The sequence below is a fragment of the Eucalyptus grandis genome, chromosome 7 (genome assembly GCF_016545825.1).
Source record: "Eucalyptus grandis isolate ANBG69807.140 chromosome 7, ASM1654582v1, whole genome shotgun sequence".
NCBI classification, from domain to species: domain Eukaryota; kingdom Viridiplantae; phylum Streptophyta; class Magnoliopsida; order Myrtales; family Myrtaceae; genus Eucalyptus; species Eucalyptus grandis.
In genome coordinates this window covers 2,320,321-2,342,490 of record NC_052618.1, presented here as the reverse complement: position 1 = coordinate 2,342,490, position 22,170 = coordinate 2,320,321, and the positions used below count along the sequence as shown (strand labels likewise).

The following is a 22,170-nucleotide window of genomic DNA, read 5'->3' as shown; positions in this document are numbered from 1 at the left end:
GACGACGACCAGAAATTCCATCAGCGACGAGGAAAAGTAAAAGACAAACTTTGAAAACGCCCTCAAACCGTTTCATGCACCTTTGACATTACGATCTCCTTCCTTGCGATCATCACCATCGCTGTTCACGAACGAGGCCACGCGTTTGAACAGCCTCTTGGCCTCCTCGCAGCTCGGGTGGAAGATATGGAACACGTGATCCACGCCCTCGATCTCCATGAACTCTGCCGCTCTCCACCAGCTTCTTGTAGTACATCCTCCCTCTGTCCCGCAAGATGTCCTTCTCGCTCACAATCACCAGTACGTTCTTGCACGCCAGCCCTTCCACGCCGGCAGCTCCGTCGGCGAACGGGTTGATCAGCGGGTCATCGCACCCCTTGTCTAACCCGCGCACGAACTGCCACCAGCTGTCCACCCACGCCTTCCGGCCAGGGTCCGCCACCTCCGCCCCAAGAGGTTGACCCGCTTGCCTAGTACATCGTCGGGGAGCACGGTCACGTGATGGACAAGCAATGATGGGAAAAAAAATTCGGGAAACGGGATCCCAAAAACAATGATTCGACACAGAATCGAAATGTAGCGGAAGTGAGCCTAGGAAAATCATGAATCACCAATCCTAAGGCACATTACATAATCGAACGTACCTTATTTCCACAGACTAAACACCGGTGTTGCAAATCATAGAGGAAGAATCCACGCTGTTCTTCAAAGGATTATCCTGTTCTATTCTTCGGGAGAAAGCAGTATGAGAAGACGTAACCTTTGAGAACGTAATCTCTCTTCTACAAAATATGTAACTTCTATCTCAGATAACCGCCTCTCTGATTTTCCTTTATTTTTAATAACTTCCTCCATGGGCCCTCAACTCACGAGTCGGGCCTTTTGGGCCCAACATGGGCGGACGGACCAACTCAAGCCCATCAAAAGGAAAAAATCCATCATCTCCCACTCACACATGGTGGGCCAAAACCAACATGGGCAGACAGGCCCTACTTAGGCCCATCAGAGAAAAATCCATCAACTCCCACTTGACATGGTGGGCCGAACAGAATCCTATTTTCCTCACTGCAACATTCATACTGGTAAATAGTCCGTGCGACCAGCATACTTTGAGAGCTCGTTACCATACATCTGTTAGGAATATATAGCAGCTCATAATGGGCATCACATCATGAGTAGACCTAATATGCAGTACCCTAGATTGATCGATCACATTTATATCTCTCTTCTGATCTCTTTTTAAACAATGATATATTATATTCACAATTATGATTATCCCATAAAACAATCATAATTGGTTGACCGGTGAATACAAAACTATAATGTGATTCTCCAAATTCGATCTTCCTCTTTCCTTGAAACTCTCAATTTCAGTTCAACTTGCTTTTCTAGAAATATCCCATTACATCGAATCAATTCATGACCATTGGTAACATTCTAAGATAGCAAACATTGAATAGAAATCTTGAAAATAAGTAAGAGTGAGGGCACTAATTTGAGGAACTCTTTTCCTCAAGAGTCTCACACAGCATAAAAGTTGAGATCAAAACTTTTGCCACTCTTATTGGTCGTCACATGCATACGTAGTATGAAATACGTATTATGGTATTTAACTCTTTTTCCATAGAGCGTATGTCTACATCTTTAATACCGTACAAGATGATAGTTCAGACATACTTAATGTCTAACTTGAGTTTACGTATCTACTCATTCACAGAATTTATCAGAATTCACATATAGCATTATAGACAGATAAAGTAAAATATGTGGGTTATTTTACTTTCGGACATAGAAAATATTATGTCATCATCTTAACACTCAGTTAAGGCGACATAGGTATTTAAGCTTGAGCTCTCAATTATCACCTAGATAATAAGCTTAAAAACCGTCTCATCTCTATTCATCACACAGTAAATAGAGGCGATTACCTGTGAGAGTGTGCTAATCTCTTATATGTCTGACATACTTTCTCTACTTAATATAATGCACTAAGTATTAAGATGCATAAATGTCAAACAAAATTTTATAGGCATTAATGATGAAAACACAAATTCATCAAATGTGAACACTTAAGGGAAATTACAATATTCAGTACATCACCCTCTACGCAGTCCCAAAGATTTCACATGGCCAAAAAACACATCTCTAGGTATTGACTTTATCATAGGATCTGCTACCATTCTATGTGTAAACATGTACTGAAAGTTCACATCTTTTCGTGCAATCATATCTTTGACAAAATTATACTTGGTATCTATATGTTTGGTCTTACCATGATATTTTGGATCTTTGGTGTATACTATTGCTACTTGTCTATCACAGTTAATTAACAACGAATTTGCAGCACTTTCAATAACACCTAAATGATCCAAAAATTTCTTAAGCCAAATACCTTATTGTATTGTTGCTAATAATCTCACGAACTCAACTTTCATCGTGGACAAGGTTATACATGTTTGTTTCTTACTGCTCCAACATATGACGCTATTATTCAGTAAGAAAACAAACCCAGAGCTAGATTTCATTTATCTAAATCTCCTCCCCAATCAGCATCTGAATAGCCTTCGAGTCGCAGATCATTTCCTTGATAACTCAGCATATAATCAACAGTTCCCTTTAGATACTTTAGTATTCTCTTAACAGCTTTCTAATGTGCTTGACCTGGATTGGATTGGTATCTACTTACCATTTCAACTGCAAAACATATGTTAGGTCTTGTACACATCATAGCGTACATCAAGTTCCCAACAGCACTAGCATAAGGAACATGTTGCATTTGTTCCTTCTCTTGTGGAGTCCTTGGACACAATCTGTGGTTCAATCCTTCGCCTTTTGCAATAGGAGTATCTATGGGTTTACAATCTTGCATACGAAATCGTTCAAGAAACCTGTTTATGTATGTTTCTTGCGAAAGAGACAATGATCTCTTCAAACAATTTCTTGAAATCTTAACTCCAAGAATATATGCAAGCTCACCCATGTCTTTCATCTCAAAGTTGGAAGATAGCCAACTTTTGACAATGTTAACAAACTCCATATTGCTTCCGGCAATTAGTATATCATCAACATATAATGATATGATCACAAATTGATCTTTGGAATTTTTTATATATACACAATGATCATCATCAATCATTGTAAAATCATATGCCATTATGACATTATGAAAACATATATACCATTGTCTTGATAACTGCTTAAGGCCATATATCGATCTCAAAAGTCGACAAACCTTTTGTTCTTGACCCTTCATAATGAAACCAACAGGTTGTTCCATATAAATTTCTTCGTTTAATTCTCCATTGAGAAAAGCAGTCTTTACATCCATTTGATATAATTCAAGATCCATACTTGCCACTATTGCCAAAATAATGTGAATCGAGGTAAATCTCACGATGGGAGAAAATGTTTCATCATAATCAATTCCTTCTTGTTGATTATATCCCTTTGCCACAAGGTGAGCCTTATGCCTTTCATCGAGCCATCATCTTTACGCTTAATTTTGAGAACCCATTTGTTCACAATGGCTTTGTATCCTTTTGGAAGATCAACCAGTTCTCAAACATGGTTTGACCTCATTGACTCCATTTCCTATTTCATTGCATGCATCCATTTTTCCTTATTAAAGCAACTTAGAACCTCATTTACATTCCTTGGCTCATCTTCATCTTACGGAGCAACCATAAAAGTTTCCCCTTCAATGTCAAAACATCAACGGGGAATACTTTTGCGACTTGTTCGCCGTACGGGAGATGGTACACTTTGCACATCATTCTCCATTATGCTCGCACTCAGATTAGATAATAATGATATCGTCTCATCATGTGGTTGTAATTGAGAGTGATTTGAATTAAATTCATCACTTCTCATGTTACTCCCACTTGGACGAACTCCACTAAATTCATTATCTGGATCTAAGGTTTCAAATAAAGAGTAGTCCTCACCTATTTCGCCCTTTTTAGGAAAATCATTATCTAAGAATGTGACATTCCGTGATTCAAACTCAGTTTTACTCTCATTTTCCTGCTCACCTATGAACACATACCCTTTCGAGTGTTCAGAGTATCTTATGAAAATACTCTTCTTTCCTTTGGGACCCAATTTCCCAAACTTGTGAGAGGACTCATGAGTATAGGCAGCACAACCCCATGGCTTAAGAAAACTTAATCGAACGTACCTTGTTTCCACGGACTAAACACCGGTGTTGCGAATCAAAGAGGAAGAATCCACACTGTTCTTCAGAGGATTATCCTATTCTGTTCTTCGGGAGAAAGTGGTATGAGAAGACGTAACCTCTAAGAGAACGTAATCTCTCTTTTACAAAATACGTAACTTCTATCTCAGATAACCGCATTTATGATTTTCCTTTATTTTTAATAACTTCCTCCATGGGACCTCAACTCATAGGCCGGGCCTTTTGGGCCCAACATGGGCGGACGGGCCAACTCAGGCCCATCAAAAGGAAAAAATCCATCAGGCAGCAAGGTCGTGGAGCCCCCCGGTGCAATGGATCTCCGGGACACACCAAGGGCTTGACTCGCAAGACTTAGTGAGGGTCGGCAATTCGTTGTCTTGGCCTCGGTGCAGCGGCAGCAACAAGGATGCAGGGGTAGGTCGTCGGGGGCTAAATCGGCTATATCCCAAAAATTGCAGTCGCTTGCTTTGCTGCGTACATGTTACAAGAAGCGTCTTCAATTACCAGCAATCTCGTAAAGTCTGGGAAGAAAATCCCACTGTTCGGGAACTCCATCGCATCACTCGAGGAGCAGAGCTCAAGAAGGTATAGGTCAGCGTTTCTCCCTCTTCTTCATTTGATCCGTTTGAGTGCAATGTAGGTTTCTTTAGCTCTTTCCCCTGCTTTTGGGCTTAAACAAGATCACTTGTTGAATTCATGTCCCAATCAGTTCCTTCATTTCTGCCCCAGGTTCCTTTTCTACTCATTGTATTTATATCCTTTTTCCTGACCACAAGTTTGTTAGATATTTTGTCTGGAGATATGCCAAAGGCTATAAAAATTCAACCAAAGCATCTTGAGGCCCTGATCGAGTTACAAAACATAATAGGGAGTTTTGCGAGGAATATTCAGCACCTATTTTCGGAGTGAGATCTCTGTGTACTGATGGATACATCGAAGGCAGTTCACCTTCTTTCTGAGAGTACGTATCTGCAGTGTGGAAGCTTTAGCTATGGGTTGTAGGAAATTCCCTTGAAGTATTGAATTTGACAGATACTAATACAATGGAATGACTAGATGAAGTTGAGTTCGACTCTGAAGTATGGATTGTAGACAGTCATTTCATAAAACTTATGTTGAGGATCGCTCATGTCAGTATTCTACTTCAGAATTTATCTTGGACCTTTCAAACTTAGGAGCAAGGCTTTAAAAGGTACAGAGATAGTTTTTCACCATTTTTGAAGAATAACTTTCACATAACACTGTCCACGTCACACCTCAACTTGTGCAATGAATGTGACACGTGGCTTTAAGATTTTAAGGATACGTTATCATCATCAATGAAGGCACAGCCCGATGCGACACCATCCACTCCAAGATGAGCTTCATCTCTGCATTTGCATGCATAGCTCAGTAACTTCCAGTCTTTGTATTCCATGACTAACTTATGTTAAATCTTACTTTAACCCTCTAGTGACAGGAGTCGTGAAATGTTTGGATCAAGTGATCTTTCTACTGTTGGAGACAGCTGTACATGGTCATATTTGGCAGTCTAATCTCGTTGTCAGAATCCTGTCCATGTTTAGTGAGGATCGTTTTAATTTAGGCTGTCCAATACTTCGCATCTCGGGTCATTATTGTTCAACTTATGAGTCAATATGCAAGATGCATTAAAATCAATAACCGAAGAAAGAGAAGGATTCCAAGCCTCTTCATGATTTTCACTCTCAGATGAAGCTTTTCTGTCAGGAAATTGCTTATTGGTTCTCAATAGACTATATATATTTTTCACCCGATGTTGTATTTTAGATATGGACAGCTAGAACGGGCTATACTTACCAATGAGATCTCTGGGGTGGATTTAAGAGGAGCTGTTGCTCGTGGTGTGGGAGCCCAGGGAGTGAACTCAGCGAGACAGTTAAGAGGAATGAGGAATCCATTCCCCAAGTTATTGTAGTTCTTGAAGCAGCTGTAAAAAGGCGCATCAGCTTTACTGGTGTTTCTGAGGCAGATGAACTAATTCTTGCGCTTCATGACATCATGTTACAATACATTTCTTCTTTGCAAGAGACGCTGAAATCATTCTGTGGTGTGGGATCTTGCTTGGTGAGGGTGGCTTAAAGAAAGAAACAGGGTAGGACAGAATAGAGGAAACTCAAAGTGCAAGAAAGGTAGAAACAAGCTCTAACGAGGAGTGGTCCATTGTCCAGGGAGCTTTGCCGATCCTTACTGTAGCAGATTGTTTGACAAGCAGATCTTCCATATTTGAAGCTTCCTTGAGAGCTACTTTGACTAGGCTGGGCACTAGCTTGTCTGTTGCGGTATTTGGTTCAAGTTTGGACCAAAACCAGTCACATTTGGTTAGTGAAGAGGAGAATGAGGAATGATCTTTGGTGGGTAGGGCTTTAAAAAAAGAAGTACAGATAGAGTGAAATAGTAGAAGCATCCAACCTGAAGACCATGGCAAAGTCCAAGCTCGAATTGGCTAATGGTTAATGTCTTAGTCTCTGGATATCTAGTTTCCCCATCACTGAAAATTTTTATGAAAATTTTATATGACCTAGACCTAGATTGATGAACAAATCCCATGAAGACATCAACACCTAAATCACATCATAAAAATTTGACTAAACAGCCAGGTCAGACAGAACGGAACGCATTAAGAGTTCAGATTCTAAACCTAAGATCATAGCACAATTTTAGCATGCAAACCACATCATATGATGTATAATATAATATGTCAAAACGAAGGTAATGAAGATTACTAGCATTCTGTAGTTGATCACATCGAGAAAATCAGCCATATACGTCATCATATCATCAATATCACACAATCAGTCCAGAAATCACGTTTACACTATCAACATCCACTAATCATGCCTTAACTGCCATTGATTAACATCATATCCACACATATGCATCTCTAACTATCGTCGAGCATTCAGAATGATGATCCTAGCCCCAGCCATTAAATATTGATCCAAAAATCAGTATTAACGACCTCACTTCATAGGACGAGAATCATAGAGGATAGAAAGCCTACATTTGTTCGTTCATGAACCGACGATCAAGTAACCTTCAGAGATGTCCGTCATTCAATGATGAAGCTGCTATATGACAAAAAAAAAAAATACACTGAAACCAGTGGAGAATCAGAATCCATATTGTTCTGTAATAAGAAACGAAAGAAGGAAATAGAACACCAAGCTTCGATTCCCCTACTAAAACCACAGAACGAGAGGAACGTAGAGTTCAGCTTGCTTGGTGTTTCATCATATTTTGTCGATGATGAACATGCAATGGTGAGGGCGTTTCACCGTGGACATCATCGGTGAGGAAGAAGCGACATTTCAGCGTAGGTGTTTGTCCATAGCTGGAAGGGAAGTCTACTATGTGCTTTTGAGAAATAACTCCAATAGGATCACTATCATTGATGCACAACACGATTTGATATTTACAGTGTGAATGGAATTACAAGGATCTTTCTCTTTCTAAGGGTCCGTTCGTTTCGTGGAAAATGACTTTCGGGAAAATGTTTTTCAGATTTTCGGCGTTCGTTTCACGGAAAATGAGCTAGTCAAGGAAAATGTTTTCCGTCATTGGAAAAAAAAAAAACAACCTTTAAAAGTGAGGAAAACGTTTTCCACTTTTGAAGTGGAAAACGTTTTCCAGAACTTCTTCCATCTTGCTTCTTTTTATCAATATATTTTGTTTTATTTTTATGCTTTCTTTTTCTTTTTTTCTTTTTATTTAAATCGAGTTTTTAATTTTTTTTTTCCTTTTCTTTTTTTTTTCTTTTCTTTCTTTCCTTTTCATCTTCTTCTTTGGTGGCGGCCGACAGCTAGCGACCGGCCATGAGGCGTCCGCCGACCGGCTACAAGCCAACATGACCCTCGCCCCAGGTCCGCGAGGCTCCACCTAGCCCGATCTAGCGAAGCCAAGATCAGGCCTCACCAAATCGGGCGAGGTGGAGCTCTCGCCGGCCTGGGGCGAAGCTCGCGACTCGCCAAATCCAGCGAGCTGGGCGGGGCTCGGGCCTCACTCGAGCTCACCAGAGGTTTGCCGGGCTCTGGCGAGCCGCGAGCTCGCCGGATCTGGCGGTAGAGCTCGGTCTCCCAATCCAGGCAAGCTCGAGCTCCGCCGCCAGATCCGATGAGCCCGCGGCTCGCCGAGCCCGGCGATGCACATGGCGAGCTCGGGCGAGATCGGCCGAGCCTCGAGTTCGCCGGATCTGGCCACCGGGTCTTGGTCGACCGCCAGGAAGTCGGCCATTGTCAAGCAAGAAGGAGGCGGCGGCGGCGGAAGGAGGAGGAAGAAGGAGGAGGAAGGAGGAAGGAAAAGAAAAAGAAAAAGGAAAAATAAAAAGAGAGAAAAATAAAGAATAATAAAAAAATTGATTTTTAAAATATAAATAATTAAAAATTCATTTAAAAATTATAAATATATATATAATAAAATTAATTTTTTGGTCAATTAAAAATATTAAAATTCAATTTTTGATAATTTTTTTCAAACAATTAAATTAGTTAATGGTGGAAAATATTTTCCACTCAAAGTTTAGGTTTCGGCCAAACATTGGAAAATAGTCATTTTCTTGGAAAATGACTTCTAGGAAAATATTTTCCACGAAACGAACGGACCCTAAGTTGAAGGCTTGTTAGTCAAAAGAAGAAAAAGCTGAAAAATTTGTCCATGACCTTTCCCTTACGATGGGTTAGAAATTTTTAGGGCCAAACATCACCCATTAAAAGTGTCATAAAGACCTTGACTTCCCATAAACCATTAACCACGTACTAATCCAAAGTCAACACACGTAAAACCCCAAAAGATCTTGACTTCTTGATGGATGTGCACAAGATCCATCCTTACAAGGTTTAAATCCTTTTCTTTTTGGCTAGTATGCTTATTTAAATTCTAATCGAATCACAAAATTGCGACATTCAAAGATTTGCAAGAGCAAAATATCTTGTTTGCTCAAAAACCAAATATCTAAAATTACAATAATGGTTTTTTAACTTGAAAATTCATTGTGGCATTAATTTAATATTAAATAATGCAATTGATTTGCTAGGAATCAATGCCACATTGAAATTTCTAGTAAAAGAATCACCTACGTAACTTAAGTGAGCTAAAATACGACACTTAAATGATTACTTCAAAAGTCATAACATTACTATTGCTGATTTTATGTTGCATAAAATCACACCCAATGAAGATCCATTTATCATTAGTATTTTGGCACTTACCAACTTTTTCAGGAATTTATGGGCACAGAAGAAGATCCTTTTTTCTTCTTCTTCTTTTTGCAGTTCAAAATAATAGAATAGTCCTTGATAAAGCATTGTGACTCTGTAAGGACGTAAAAAGTAGTGATGATATTTGATACACAGTTTTTGCTTTGTAGGGGTGCTGAAACTTGGATTGCTTCACAACCTAATTCAATGTTTAGTAATTAGTTCCCCTTTTACAGCCCTATGAGTTGGTGGCAACTCCATCATCTCAAAAGAAAAAGGAAGGGAGGAAAGAATAAAAGACAGTAAGTGTCAAGTCAATACAAAGATAACAAGTGAATTGTGGAAATCGCGTTCCGTTTGACGCGTTGGTACAGTGTATTGCTTCGCTTTTTAAATGCCGTAATCCAAAGAATATGGCAATAACAAGTGACTAGAGCTGCAACATGATGAGCATAATCCACAACTTGTCCTTAGCTGTACTAATCGTTATAGCTTTCTCCTGCTACAATTCAATTCTTGCAACACCAGCACCTTCTAAACAATCAGAGGCAAGTGCGCTTCTCTACAGCGAATGGTGGTCTCCCTCCGTCGCCGAAAACACTACCATACCTCATTGAGCGTGGCCCGGGGTATTGTGCGACGCCTCTGGGAGCATCGACGGGATTCACTTGCCATATGGGTACCAAATAGGAGGTAATTTCAGCAACATGAACTTCTCTCTACTTCCAAGCCTCACCTTACTTAATTTCTCTTATATTGGACTAGCCGGCAAAATCCCCCTTCAAATATGTACTCCGTCGAGGCTAACTTACCTTGACTTGTCCTCCAATTCCCTCACTGGCAAGTTGCTTCCATGTGTCCAAAACCTCACTAGGCTTCAAATTCTTAATATCGGTAGTAATTACATCAGTGGCTCTATTCCTCTTGAGTTGGGAAATTTGGAGAGATTGAACACCCTGAATCTTGAGTTCAATTCACTTAATGGTGTAGTCCCTCCGACTATTGGCCACTTGCACAATTTATGATTTCTTAGATTTGGGTCAAACAATTTAAGTGGCTCTATCCCTCTTGAACTTGGGAACCTCGCAAAAATGGATTATGTTGATTTAAGTTTCAACTACTTGATTGGTCCCATTCCATCCTCTATAGGGAATTTGATGAACTTGACTAATCTTGATTTAAGAGGAAACCAACTCTGTGGATCTATTCCTCTAGAAATAGGGAATTTGATGAGTTTGATTCATCTCAATTTGGGAAGAAACCAACTCAGTGGATCTATTCCTCCAGAAATAGGGAATTTGAGGAGCTTGAGTTATCTCTATTTTGGAGGAAACCAACTCGGTGGATCTATTCCTCCAGAAATAGGGAATTTGAGGAGCTTGATTGATCTCTATTTGGGAGGAAACCAACTCGGTGGATCTATTCCTCCGGAAATAGGGAATTTGAGGAGCTTGACTGATCTCTTTTTGGAAGGAAACCAACTCGGTGGATCTATTCATCCGGAAATAGGGAATTTGAGGAACTTGACTGATCTCTTTTTGGAAGGAAACCAACTCGGTGGATCTATTCATCTTGAAATAGGGAATTTGAGGAGCTTGACTATTCTCCATTTGGAAGAAAACCAACTCGATGGATCTATTCCTCCAGAAATAGGGAATTTGAGGAGCTTGACTTATCTCTATTTGGGAGGAAACCAACTTGGTGGATCTATTCCTCCGGAAATAAGGAATTTGAGGAACTTGACTTGTCTCTATTTGCGAGGGAACCAACTCGGTGGATCTATTCCTCCGGAAATAGGGAATTTGAGGAGCTTGACTATTCTCCATTTGGAAGAAAACCAACTCGGTGGATCTATTCCTCAGGAAATAGGGAATTTGACGAGTTTGATTAATCTCTATTTGCAAGAAAACCAACTCGGTGGATCTATTCCTCCGGAAATAGGGAATTTGACGAGTTTGATTCATCTGTATTTGCAAGAAAACAAACTCGGTGGATCTATTCCTCCGGAAATAGGGAATTTGACGAGCTTGATTCAACTCTATCTGCAAGAAAACAAACTCAATGGATCTATTCCTTTGGAAATAGAGAATTTGACGAGCTTGATTCATCTCTATTTGCAAGAAAACAAACTCGTTGGATCTATTCCTCCGGAAATAGGGAATTTGCCGAGCTTGACTTATCTGATTTTGCAAGGAAACCAACTCGGTGGATCTATTCCTCCAGAAATAGGGAATTTGAAGAGCTTGACTTATCTCGATATGCAAGGAAACCAAGTCGGTGGATCTATTTCTCCGGAAATAGGGAATTTGAGGAACTTGAATTATCTCCATTTGCAAGGAAACCGACTTGATGGATCTATTCCTCCGGAAATAGGGAATTTGATGAGCTTGACTTATCTCTATTCACAAGGAAACAAACTTAGTGGATCTATTCCTTTGGAAATAGGGAATTTGAGGGGCTTGACTCTTCTCTATTTGCAAGGAAACCAACTAGGTGGATCTATTCCTCTAGAAATATGGAATTTGATGAGCTTGACTTATCTCGATTTGCAAGGAAACAAACTCGGTGGATCTATTCCTTCGGAAATAGGGAATTTGAGGAGCTTGACTTATCTCAATTTGCAAGGAAACCAACTCGGTGGATCTATTCCTTCGGAAATAGGGAATTTGAGGAGCTTGACTTATCTCAATTTGCAAGAAAACCAACTCGGTGGATCTATTCCTCTAGAAATAGGGAATTTGAGGAGCTTGACTTATCTCTATTTACAAGAAAACCAACTTGGTGGATGTATTCCGTCACGAATAGGCAATTTGGACAACTTGATTGGGTTGAATTTTACGGGAAAATAGAATTGATTGTGCCATCCCATTGGAAATGGGAGATTTAAGAAGTCTCCAACAGCTAGATTTGAGCTTGAACAACTTTGTCGGGCAAATCCCTATTAAACTTAACAATTTGAGCTAGTTAAAAGATCTTGATCTTCACAACAATTCTCTTTTGGCTCAATATTCATATTTACAATATTTTCTTACTTAAATCACCTCAACTTATCATATAATCGTCTCAAGGGTCCAATTCCAAATAATTTGAGGGTTGTTTTTCCTAACGCTTTTCTCGGCAACCAAGATTTGAACCAGTTTCACAAAACCCAAGACCCTAGAAGAAGGTCTAGCGTAATTCATTTTATGACGGTGTTCATTCCGCTGGCTGCAATTTGCTGTATAGTGGTCAAATCTAGCTTTCTATTTCGATGTGCAACAAAGACAAAGCAACTAGAGACTACAGCGAAAAATTGAAATTTCTTATCAATATGGAATTATGACGGGAGGATTGCATATGAAGACATAATTGATGCAACAGAGGACTTCGATCTCAAACATTGCATCGGGACTGGTGGCTACGGTAGCGTCTATAGAACGCGATTGCCCAATGGGAAAGTTGTGGCATTGAAGAAACTTCACCGTCTTGAAGTAGAGGACTCATCCTTTGACGAGAGCTTTCGGAATGAAGTGAAACACTTGACAGAAGTAAGGCATATAAGCATAATCAAGCTCCATGATTTTTGCTTACACAAGCGATGCATGTTCTTAGTGTACGAATACATGGAAAATGGGAGTCTGTTTGGTGTTTTGAGAGATGATGTCGAAGCGGTGGAATTAGATTGGTCTAAAAGAGTTGATCTTGTCTGAGATACGGCACATGCTTTGTCTTACATGCACAATGATTGTGCTCAGCCAATTGTTCATCGAGACATATCTAGCAATAACATCTTACTCAATAGTAAAATGCAAGCTTTTGTATTAGATTTTGGCACCGCAAGACTTCTGGATCATAATTCCTCATCTAACTTCACTACAAATATGGATGGCACCTATGGATACATTGCACCAGGTGAGCAATACTTTATGCTTCATAATTTTTCTTTCTTTTTTTTTACCCTCAAAGTTACTAATAGAGTTACAAGTCAAATAAATGACATTGTAGAAGTTTCACTATCCATGCACATCAGTGACTTGTAGACTGTTATTGTACTAGCCAACAATAGCTAAGGATTTGTTGTGCCACAATTGGCAAAATGTCCCCCCGGAACCACCTTGTTCGCCGTGGCTCTAACTCCTCTATTCGTTTTATTCATGTCTATATATTTAAATATTTTTGGAAAATGAATATTTATTTTGTATGCTACTGTGGTCAGTATAATTGGGTTACTTATTTTAGAATAAAAATGTCTCAAACTATAATTTTGATGTTGCACCTAAGTAAAAGCAAGTCGGAATAGTAAGATTTTTAGATTTTGTATTACATCTATATTGGTATTACTAAATCATTCATTTCTACTAAACGTTTTATTGTGGAAATAAAATTAACTGTTTTCAAAGAAAAAATGGAGGAGCAAATGGAGCGGGGTTGGTTGCCGCACATAGTTATGTGGGGCATGATGGAGAGGGAAAAGTTGCCCCTTGCGGGGCAGCGACGGGGCAGGCAGTTAAGGGTGTAGTCATCCCATCCAAAGCCTCAACTGCTAAAATTTTGTATGCCTTTTGTATTCTTTTGTGTTTTTCTGCAGAGCTCGCGTACACTTTGGCCGTTGATGTGAAATGCGAGGTGTATAGTTTTGGAGTGGTAACAATGGAAACGGTGATGGGTGAACATCCAGGAGATATTATATCTATCTTGTTGACATCCTCTGGAAAAGATATTATGCTACATAAAATTCTAGACTGGCGGTTGCCTTTTCCAAGAGAGAACTCTGTTGCAAGAAGTATTGTTTTGATAGTTTCTCTGGCACTTGCCTGCTTGAGTGCTAATCCAAAGTCTCGACCAACTATGAAGCAAGTCTCGGAAGATTTTCTAGCTCAAAAGTCACCATTGGCGAAGCCCTTCCATGAGATCTCATTGGCTCAACTCCGATATATTAATAGATCACAGTTGGAAGGCGAATTAACAGAAGCTTCATTAGGATAGAGCGATGAGTAAGGGTCATTAAGTGCTTGTCCAGTAAAGGGATAATTGATAAAATGAAGCTACAACTTGGTGAAAGTGATTGAGGATATAAAATTGCATGGCTTCTGCAAATTATTAAGTCTTGGAGAACTCTTTTCCATTCTATGCTGTAAGAGTGAGATGCAGTTTATATATGACATCCGTTTATTTTTCTTCTTTTCAATGAACAATGCATCAAGAAATGACAAAACCGACTCTAGTCCCAATATAAAACACGAGTATCCATTCACAATTTCCATAATGTAATTGATAATATTCAGATGAACTCATAGAGTAAGTCTATTTGATATTATATTTCGCTCCATAAAAGATGGGTATATTCCAAGGCCGAACATCGGCATAAAGTCTCTGTGAGACCATCACTTCTCACGAATCATGTAACTTGTAGTCGTCCAAAAAATCAACATATGAAACCCCAAAGGACCCGCTGCATGATGTAGTTCACACGGTCCGAAAATCTACACATAAAACCACGAAGACCATGACTTCTAGTGACACTCGAATTGCATACTCTCCACAAAAGACCTTGACTTCTTGATGAATGGGTACAAGTACCATTGAAAAAATGTGTTCTCATTTAAGTTCTGGTTCTTTTCTTGTCTCACTCCTGTCTTCTATGTACATGTGTCACACCCCGATCCTTGAGCACGTGCCCATCCCTCAGCGGTCAATAAAATTTTGCGACTTCCCAGGACAAGTCGCCAACCCTTTCATTTTATTGCACATGCGGAAGCGAATAAAAAATCCCTTGACAGTAACCATATCGGGATAGAAAAGCAGAACATCAGATTTCCAAACAAAACATGCTGATAAAGACCAATTGAGTCATATACAAAAGTCTACCAACACAAGACTTTAAGAGATCGACTCTCAAAAGGAATTGCCCTACGACATACTAGTTAGACATATACGACGATCCTTTGGATTGGACCTTCATAGACTCCGGGGCTTCGGTCCTCCACGACCACCTTCTAAGGATCTAAAAATGGTTATACAATAACCAATGAGACAATGTCTCAGCAAGTCCACCCTCTAAACTCTGATTAGGAGGCTAATACGCCTAAGACGTCTTAATCACACAATCATACAATCATGGAGGCTTACCTTGGCCTCGGTTTCTCCCTGTAGGTCAGCACAGTTCATATCACAATCATGTGTGTATAACAAATTCACATACCAATTTGGAACGTCTAAACCAATCATTACTCACACGAGCAAGAATCACAATTAAATCACTACTCACACGAGCAAGAACTACCGATACACATCAAAGCAAGAATTACCAACACACGCCGGTCCATCAATTCAACTCAACATGCATTCCAATTAATTAACTATTACTACCTATACGAGCAGTTTTATTCCGACACACGCCAAGGAAGCATAATAACTACCGACACATGCCGAGGAAGAATGATAACTACTGAACACGCTAGGAAAGAATAATAATTACTGACACATGCTAGGGAAGAATAATAAATACCGGCACACGCCGGAAACGACTAATAACTACCGACATACGCCGGGAAAGATAATAATTACCAACACACGCTAGGGTTAGATAATAATTACCGACAAATGCCAAGAAGAACTAATAACTATTAACGTCCACCACCACACGCTGGGGACCGGTTCTCTTAACTATTAACGTCCACCAACACACGTTGGGGATAGGTTCTCTTAATTATCACATGATCATCAAGCATAAACTCTAGGCATATCACAAACTAACCATATATCATCAAATGTGCAATTTCCAGCACTCAAAGCCTCAAGGACCATCACAAAATTATAATTGGCCATAACCGGCAGAATAGGCCCACTCGCACATCTCCAAGTTTAAATCCAAAAACTAAATCAAATGAGTTCAGAAAAATATGTTGTAAAGAACAGATAAACAAACATTTTTCATGAGACACCTAAATCCAGATCCTTCTAGATTTGGCCCAGTAAATCGCTCAATTCAACACCAAAAACTGAGTCTATTTCCAAAAAGTATATTTTCCGAAATCAATTTGGTTTGAGATCCAAAATATGTCCATTTGATCTGACATTTGACTATATTAAATTAGAAGATATGAAAAACAACTTTTGTGAAGAAACCATTTTGAAATTCGAACCCTAAGAGTTGATAAAAACCCATAGAATCCTAAAAGGTCACCAATTCCAGCAAAAACTGAGGCTATGTTCGAAAATGACGGAGCTGATATCACCTTCTTTTAAATCCCTAAAAATCTTGAGAAAAATATATGTTATAGCTAAGGATGTTTAAAAAATTTCTCAATGAGACATCAACCTCAAATTCGTAACCCATTTTGATCCAAAAAATCAGCAAACGGTGAGGGTCTAGAAATCCAAATTGCAGTAATTCTACTAGATTCAACTAATCCATCATCCATGAAACAAATCTCACTAATTAAGTTAACACTAATCCATTCTAGGGCTAATCTAATTCTAGCTTATCACTAATACATACTTAAACTAACCTAAATAACCATTAAGCATAATTAATCTACTAAGTAGGGTTTAGTGAGCAAACTCACTTGTTCGGTGAACCGGTCGGTTCAAATCAATGGGAACACAACAAAGGCTGACTTTCTCCAAAGCGGTCTTGGCAACTGAGGCCCGAAACCACCTCAAAACAATCCTAGACCACCCCTGGAAATCCACTAACAAACTCTCTGTTTGCTACTACAAAAGAGAGGAAACAAGGTTGGTTGAGGCGGGAATTGATTGGGAGGGTGGAAAGGGCTAAACTGAGCCTTGACGAGGACTCACGGGGGTCAAAGGTGGGCTAAACGACTCTGGCACGGGCTGAGATGACTGCTGGAATGTAGGGACAAGCTGGATGAGGCGAGCTGGGGTGGCGAGGCAGACGTGCACAAGCAACACGCTCACACGGCGGGATGGCGTTCCGGCGATGGTGGTGGCATGTGACGACTTGAGGGGCAGTCCGGTGGCCTTGCTGGTCTTCCTTGCTTATGCTGGTGTGTGAAAATGAAGGAGATGGAAAGGGAAAGCTAGCTGGTTGGCTTGAGGAACAATGAGAAAGGAAAGAGAACGAGGGGGCACTTGGCTTGATTTTCCACCAAGTTGTCCCCTTGAGTTTGTCCACCAAATTTGGTTAGCTTGCACAGCAATTTTCAGCACTAATTCCTTCTAGAAACCTACTTAGATGGTCCATAAGTCATGGTGATGGGGGAGTTACAAATTTGATGGGTTTTGGCATCAAATGGATATTTGTTCTTGCTTGATTCAATCTAATTCGGCTTCAATAAATCCCGTTGTTGAGTCATTGATCAAATTGATATTTTTCTTCACTAATACAACCCACTTACTTCCCAAATGCATGATCAAAAATGGTCCCTGGCTTTTTCTGGACAAAAACGGCCCTAGAACGACTTTTTCCAAAAAAAGTCTTGATTTGCAGAAAAATCTTCTAAGAATGAGTCGACATTCTTAGAATTTATTGTGACATGACAGAACTTTAAATTTTTGAAATCGGATTGAAATTCATGGTTAATTTCAATCCGGTGCGATTTTAGTGTGACATAGGCTACCGGGTAGCTTTTAGAACTTTTTAGTGCAAATGACTCGTGGTCGATTTTCTTCGAGCCACAATGAACCAACTCAACACATTGGCAACTCTCGATTGTCGTTAAAATCTTGAGGATTCAAATACGGACACAAGGTATCAAAAAAAAAAAAATCAAACTAGTGCTGATTGATGAGAATTTTGCAATTTAGTGGGATCACCCACGTTTATCACTCATCTCAGTCGAACCAACCTATTTCTGATCTCAAATTGATTTATATCTATGCTGTAATGATCTCTGCAAATGAGCACAGTCGAGTAGCCAATTCCTAGTCGAATCCTCAAGTCTATTGCATTAAAATCTCTTAATGACTTCCCTAGATAGTCTAGTTATCTCATGAGTGGCTATCTCAGAGAAAAACATTATAGATGCGTCAATGAAAGGCCCAACTTATCCAATCGAAATCAGAACCTAAAAAATCAGGATGTCACAACATGTATATGCAATAGTCATGGAGATCAAACATTGGGTCTAGTACTCTCGAGCCCCACCCCTCAATCCCCTTACCAACAAGGTAGCATGCCTATTGGTGGTTTAAGTTCTGATTGAATCGTTAAAAGTTATTGATTTTTGAATGAGTAGTATTATTTCTTGACATAGGGGCTGAAACGTCTTTAGGATGTAAGATTTTTAGAATACTTCAGCTCAAGGCTCACTCCTTTGTATTATCCTTCGCTTGTGAATTAGTTAATCCCATTATAGACCCAATTTTTCTCCTATATATTAGATGCAAAGTCCCCCTCTGTGAGATCAAACAAAAGCAACATGTGTTACGACACTAAAATTGAATGTGTCTCGTACTAACCTGTGAGAAGACCTTTTCGTTTTCATGCTCACTTTAGACATGGTTGGCCTGAACTCGAACCCAAGAAATATAACACCGACTTCATCTAACAATTGAAATTCATTCGGATCTTGTGCATCTAAAACGACACGAAAGGGGAACGTTGGACCTTTTGTGACATCTTGATTTTCAGGTTCCGATTTCGATTGGATAAGTTGGGCATTTCATCCACGCGATAACAGTGATTTTTTCTAAGTTGGCCACTCATGAGATAACTAGACTATCTAGGGAAGTCATTAAGAAATTTTAAGATAATAGACTTGAGAATTCGACCAGGAATCGGCTTTTCGATCATGCTCATCTTTAGAGGTCATTACAGCATAGTATAAAATCGATTTGAGATCAGAGATAGGTCAGTTGACTGAGATGTGTGACCGATCGTGGCTGACTCCACTAAATTGGAAAGTTCTTGTCGACTGACACTAGTTTGATTTTACTGTCGTTTTGGTACCCTGTGTTCGTAATTGAATCCTCGAGATTTTCACGACAATCAAGAGTCGCCAATGTGTCGAGTGGATTCAATGTGGTTCGAAGAAAATCGACCACGGGTCATTTGCCCTAAAAATATTTGAAAACTATATATTAGCCTAGGTCACACTAAAAGCGCGTTTGATTGAAAATAACCATGAATTTGAATTCGATTTTAGAAATTGGAAGTCATGTCGTGTCATGAGTCATTTTAGGAATGTCGACTCACCTTTTGAAGAATTTTCGGTGAGTTTGGGATTTTTACGGAAAATCGTTGTGGACAATTTGGAAAACAAACGAAAATTCGGATTGGCCAAATGAAGGAATTTTTGGCATTTAGTGTGAGTGAATGGGCAAATGGAAGTTGTTTGGGCTTTTTTAGAATTCAAATTGGACCTCAATCGGATTTGTTTGTTCAGAAAATCGGATTCTGAAAAGAAAATGAATTAGAATTCGGAATTGAAGGAAATGGCCGTTGTTGTTGCCCAAAATTTGTTGTTTGAGGGAAATTCGATGCAAGAACACAAGTGAGGACCAAGTGCTCCAGCACGGGATTTTATGGGGATCAAATTGGACTAAACAAAAGTAAGTAGGACAAGAATTTTCAGTTACGGGAAATTCTTTTTAGTTTTCTTTAATATCAGGTATGGTAAAGATGAGAAAGAAATAGTTAGTGCGTGGCTCTGTGATGAAGTATATCACCCTGGCGAAAACGACACCCGAGAACATGCACGTAAATTGTTTATATTGGCTCTGTGATTAAGTACATCACCCCGGCAAAAACGACGCCCGAGAGCATGTATGTGATATATAGACATACGTGGTTCGGTGATTAAGGATATCACTGGCGAAAACGACATCTTAAAGAACGCACGTAATTGTCTATTAAATACATCATTATGGACCATAGTGGTGGCAATCTAATGGTGGACTCCCGAAGTTTCTCAAAATCAGAATCTTCTCCTTCAATTTTCTCTCACCATCTGCGGTCATCATTGAGTTTCCATTGCAAGTCACCTTACACGATATATCAGAGAGGGAGAGAGTCGAGATTCCGAGAGACATCACTGGTAGAAAACTGATCCTCAAGGCTTGCTAGTTGTCTCGGAGGTAGCCGGCCGTTCGTTGTCATTGCTAGCATCGATGCCGGAAAAGTGTGGGATTCTTTGCTCCGTGACCAGAGATCTTGCAGTACCCAAATTACGCTTGAAACTTGATCATCGGCCGCGATTCCATTTAAGAGAGGCCGATCGACGTGTTCATCAAGCGAAATTGAGCCATGAACAGCAGCGGCACAGAACTGAGGCTAAGATTGCCAGAACAGAACTAGACAAGACCAAGCTTGTTTAGGCCACCGAACTCCAGCCAGAACACGGTTCCGGAACAAAGGTTACCATAATCAAAATTAGAACAGAGCTCCTTATTCAAGAAGTCGGCTCAACATCAGGTGAGAACAGTCAGCGCAGCCACTTTCGGAAAATCGTCCAGGATCTCACCGGATTCCCTTTGGTCGGAGGAGGTGGAGAAGTAAGGGCAAAAGGTCTCAGCCATGGCGACAAAGGTGGTGACCCTTGTGGAGCTGGAGCCTTGCACCTTACTTTCTTTTAAAATCAGAGTCTATGTAACATATTTTTACTGATGTTTGTAGCATATTAAATGATAAAGGTTTTCCTTTCCTTCTCCTCCTCCTTCTATCATGCCAATTGATAACTATATATAACATAGGAATTATATGACTTTCTTGAAAGACTTTCATGTGTCATTAATTTTATTATTGATAATGTACTCTTTACTCAACAATTTAACTTTTTTATTAATTTTTTTTTCGAAAAAGATGTGCAATTCATTAGATACTAAAGCAAAGTTTGTGCAACATCCGAGCATGATAAATCTAAAAGAGCATTTGAAGGGTTCGCAAGCCAACTACAACTTGCGATGGGCCTTCACGATAGACTTGATTTGCGCCTCTGAGACAATGGGCTAGCTGGACACCTCTCAGTAGGCCTGGCCGACATCTGCAATCTTCAATCCAAGGTAGGCTGGCCCACGGGCTCTGCCCAAATCCCATCACGCAGCGCATGAGTGATGACTCATCACTGTCCTCAGCCACCTGCAAATCAATTTCCTGAGAATCTTTACCTTTGAAGCGTCTGTTGCAAAGCCAGGGTTTCAACTTCAATTACCGATGAAGCTCGAACCGATTTGACAAAACCGTCCACTACAACACCATTCGAATCCCTGCACATTCCAGCAACAGCTCCGTCTTTTGTCCCTTCCACCCACGAGCCATCCAAGTTGAATTTCAAAGCTGCAAGTTGAGTTTCGTCTCTCCCAATTTTCGGTTTTGCCTCTGGGTTCCACCTAAAATAGCTTTTTTCGCGCTGAAAAAGCTTCATCTACCACCATGGTAGCTTGCGGCTGTCTTGATCGAAAAATATAGGCATTTCGGGATTCCATATTGACCACAGGATTCCAGCAAGCTCTTCTTTTGTCGGTAAGAGATTCTTTGATTCAAACGGCAATTGAACCCCCATTTGTCCATTCTTGTAATTTGCTGTTGCTGAATTATAATCTGGACCCTCTGATCAGACCAAACCTCTTCCGTCCAAGGGCAAGAGGAGAAGTAAATGTTCTGTTGTTTCGGGCATTTGGCGACATAGGGGGCAAAGCGGATCAGCTACAGCTATCCTCTCGTAGAGATTCTCCTTATTAGATATTGCATTCTGGCATACACTCTAGAAAGAGATGAATCTTGGGATAGGCATTAAGTTAACGATTTAACTTTCATTGATGGGTAACAATTTGAGAAGAAGACACACAAAATCTTAAAATTCATGTTTCTTTTTGTAT

General features: G+C 39.9%; 1 protein-coding gene across 1 annotated transcript; it reads right to left on the bottom strand.

Moving 5' to 3' along the window:
* Positions 1-112: 112 nt before the first annotated feature.
* LOC120295671 (tuliposide A-converting enzyme 1, chloroplastic-like) lies at positions 113-21,716 on the bottom strand. Its single transcript, XM_039317009.1, has 2 exons — positions 21,460-21,716; positions 113-470 (listed from the first exon to the last, which is right to left on the bottom strand). Exons 1-2 carry the CDS (start codon positions 21,714-21,716, stop codon positions 113-115), a joined length of 615 nt encoding a protein of 204 aa, XP_039172943.1.
* Between the last annotated feature and the right edge of the window lie 454 nt (positions 21,717-22,170).

What these genes read in the sequence shown, in the direction of transcription:
- LOC120295671 (XM_039317009.1), bottom strand. Translation starts at nt 21,716, where the DNA reads ATGAAGCTTTTTCAGCGCGAAAAAAGCTATTTTAGGTGGAACCCAGAG. An exon ending in TTGCAACAGACGCTTCAAAG is followed by an intron (nt 471 to 21,459) that starts GTAAAGATTCTC and finishes ACGATGTACTAG; the next exon opens with GCAAGCGGGTCAACCTCTTG.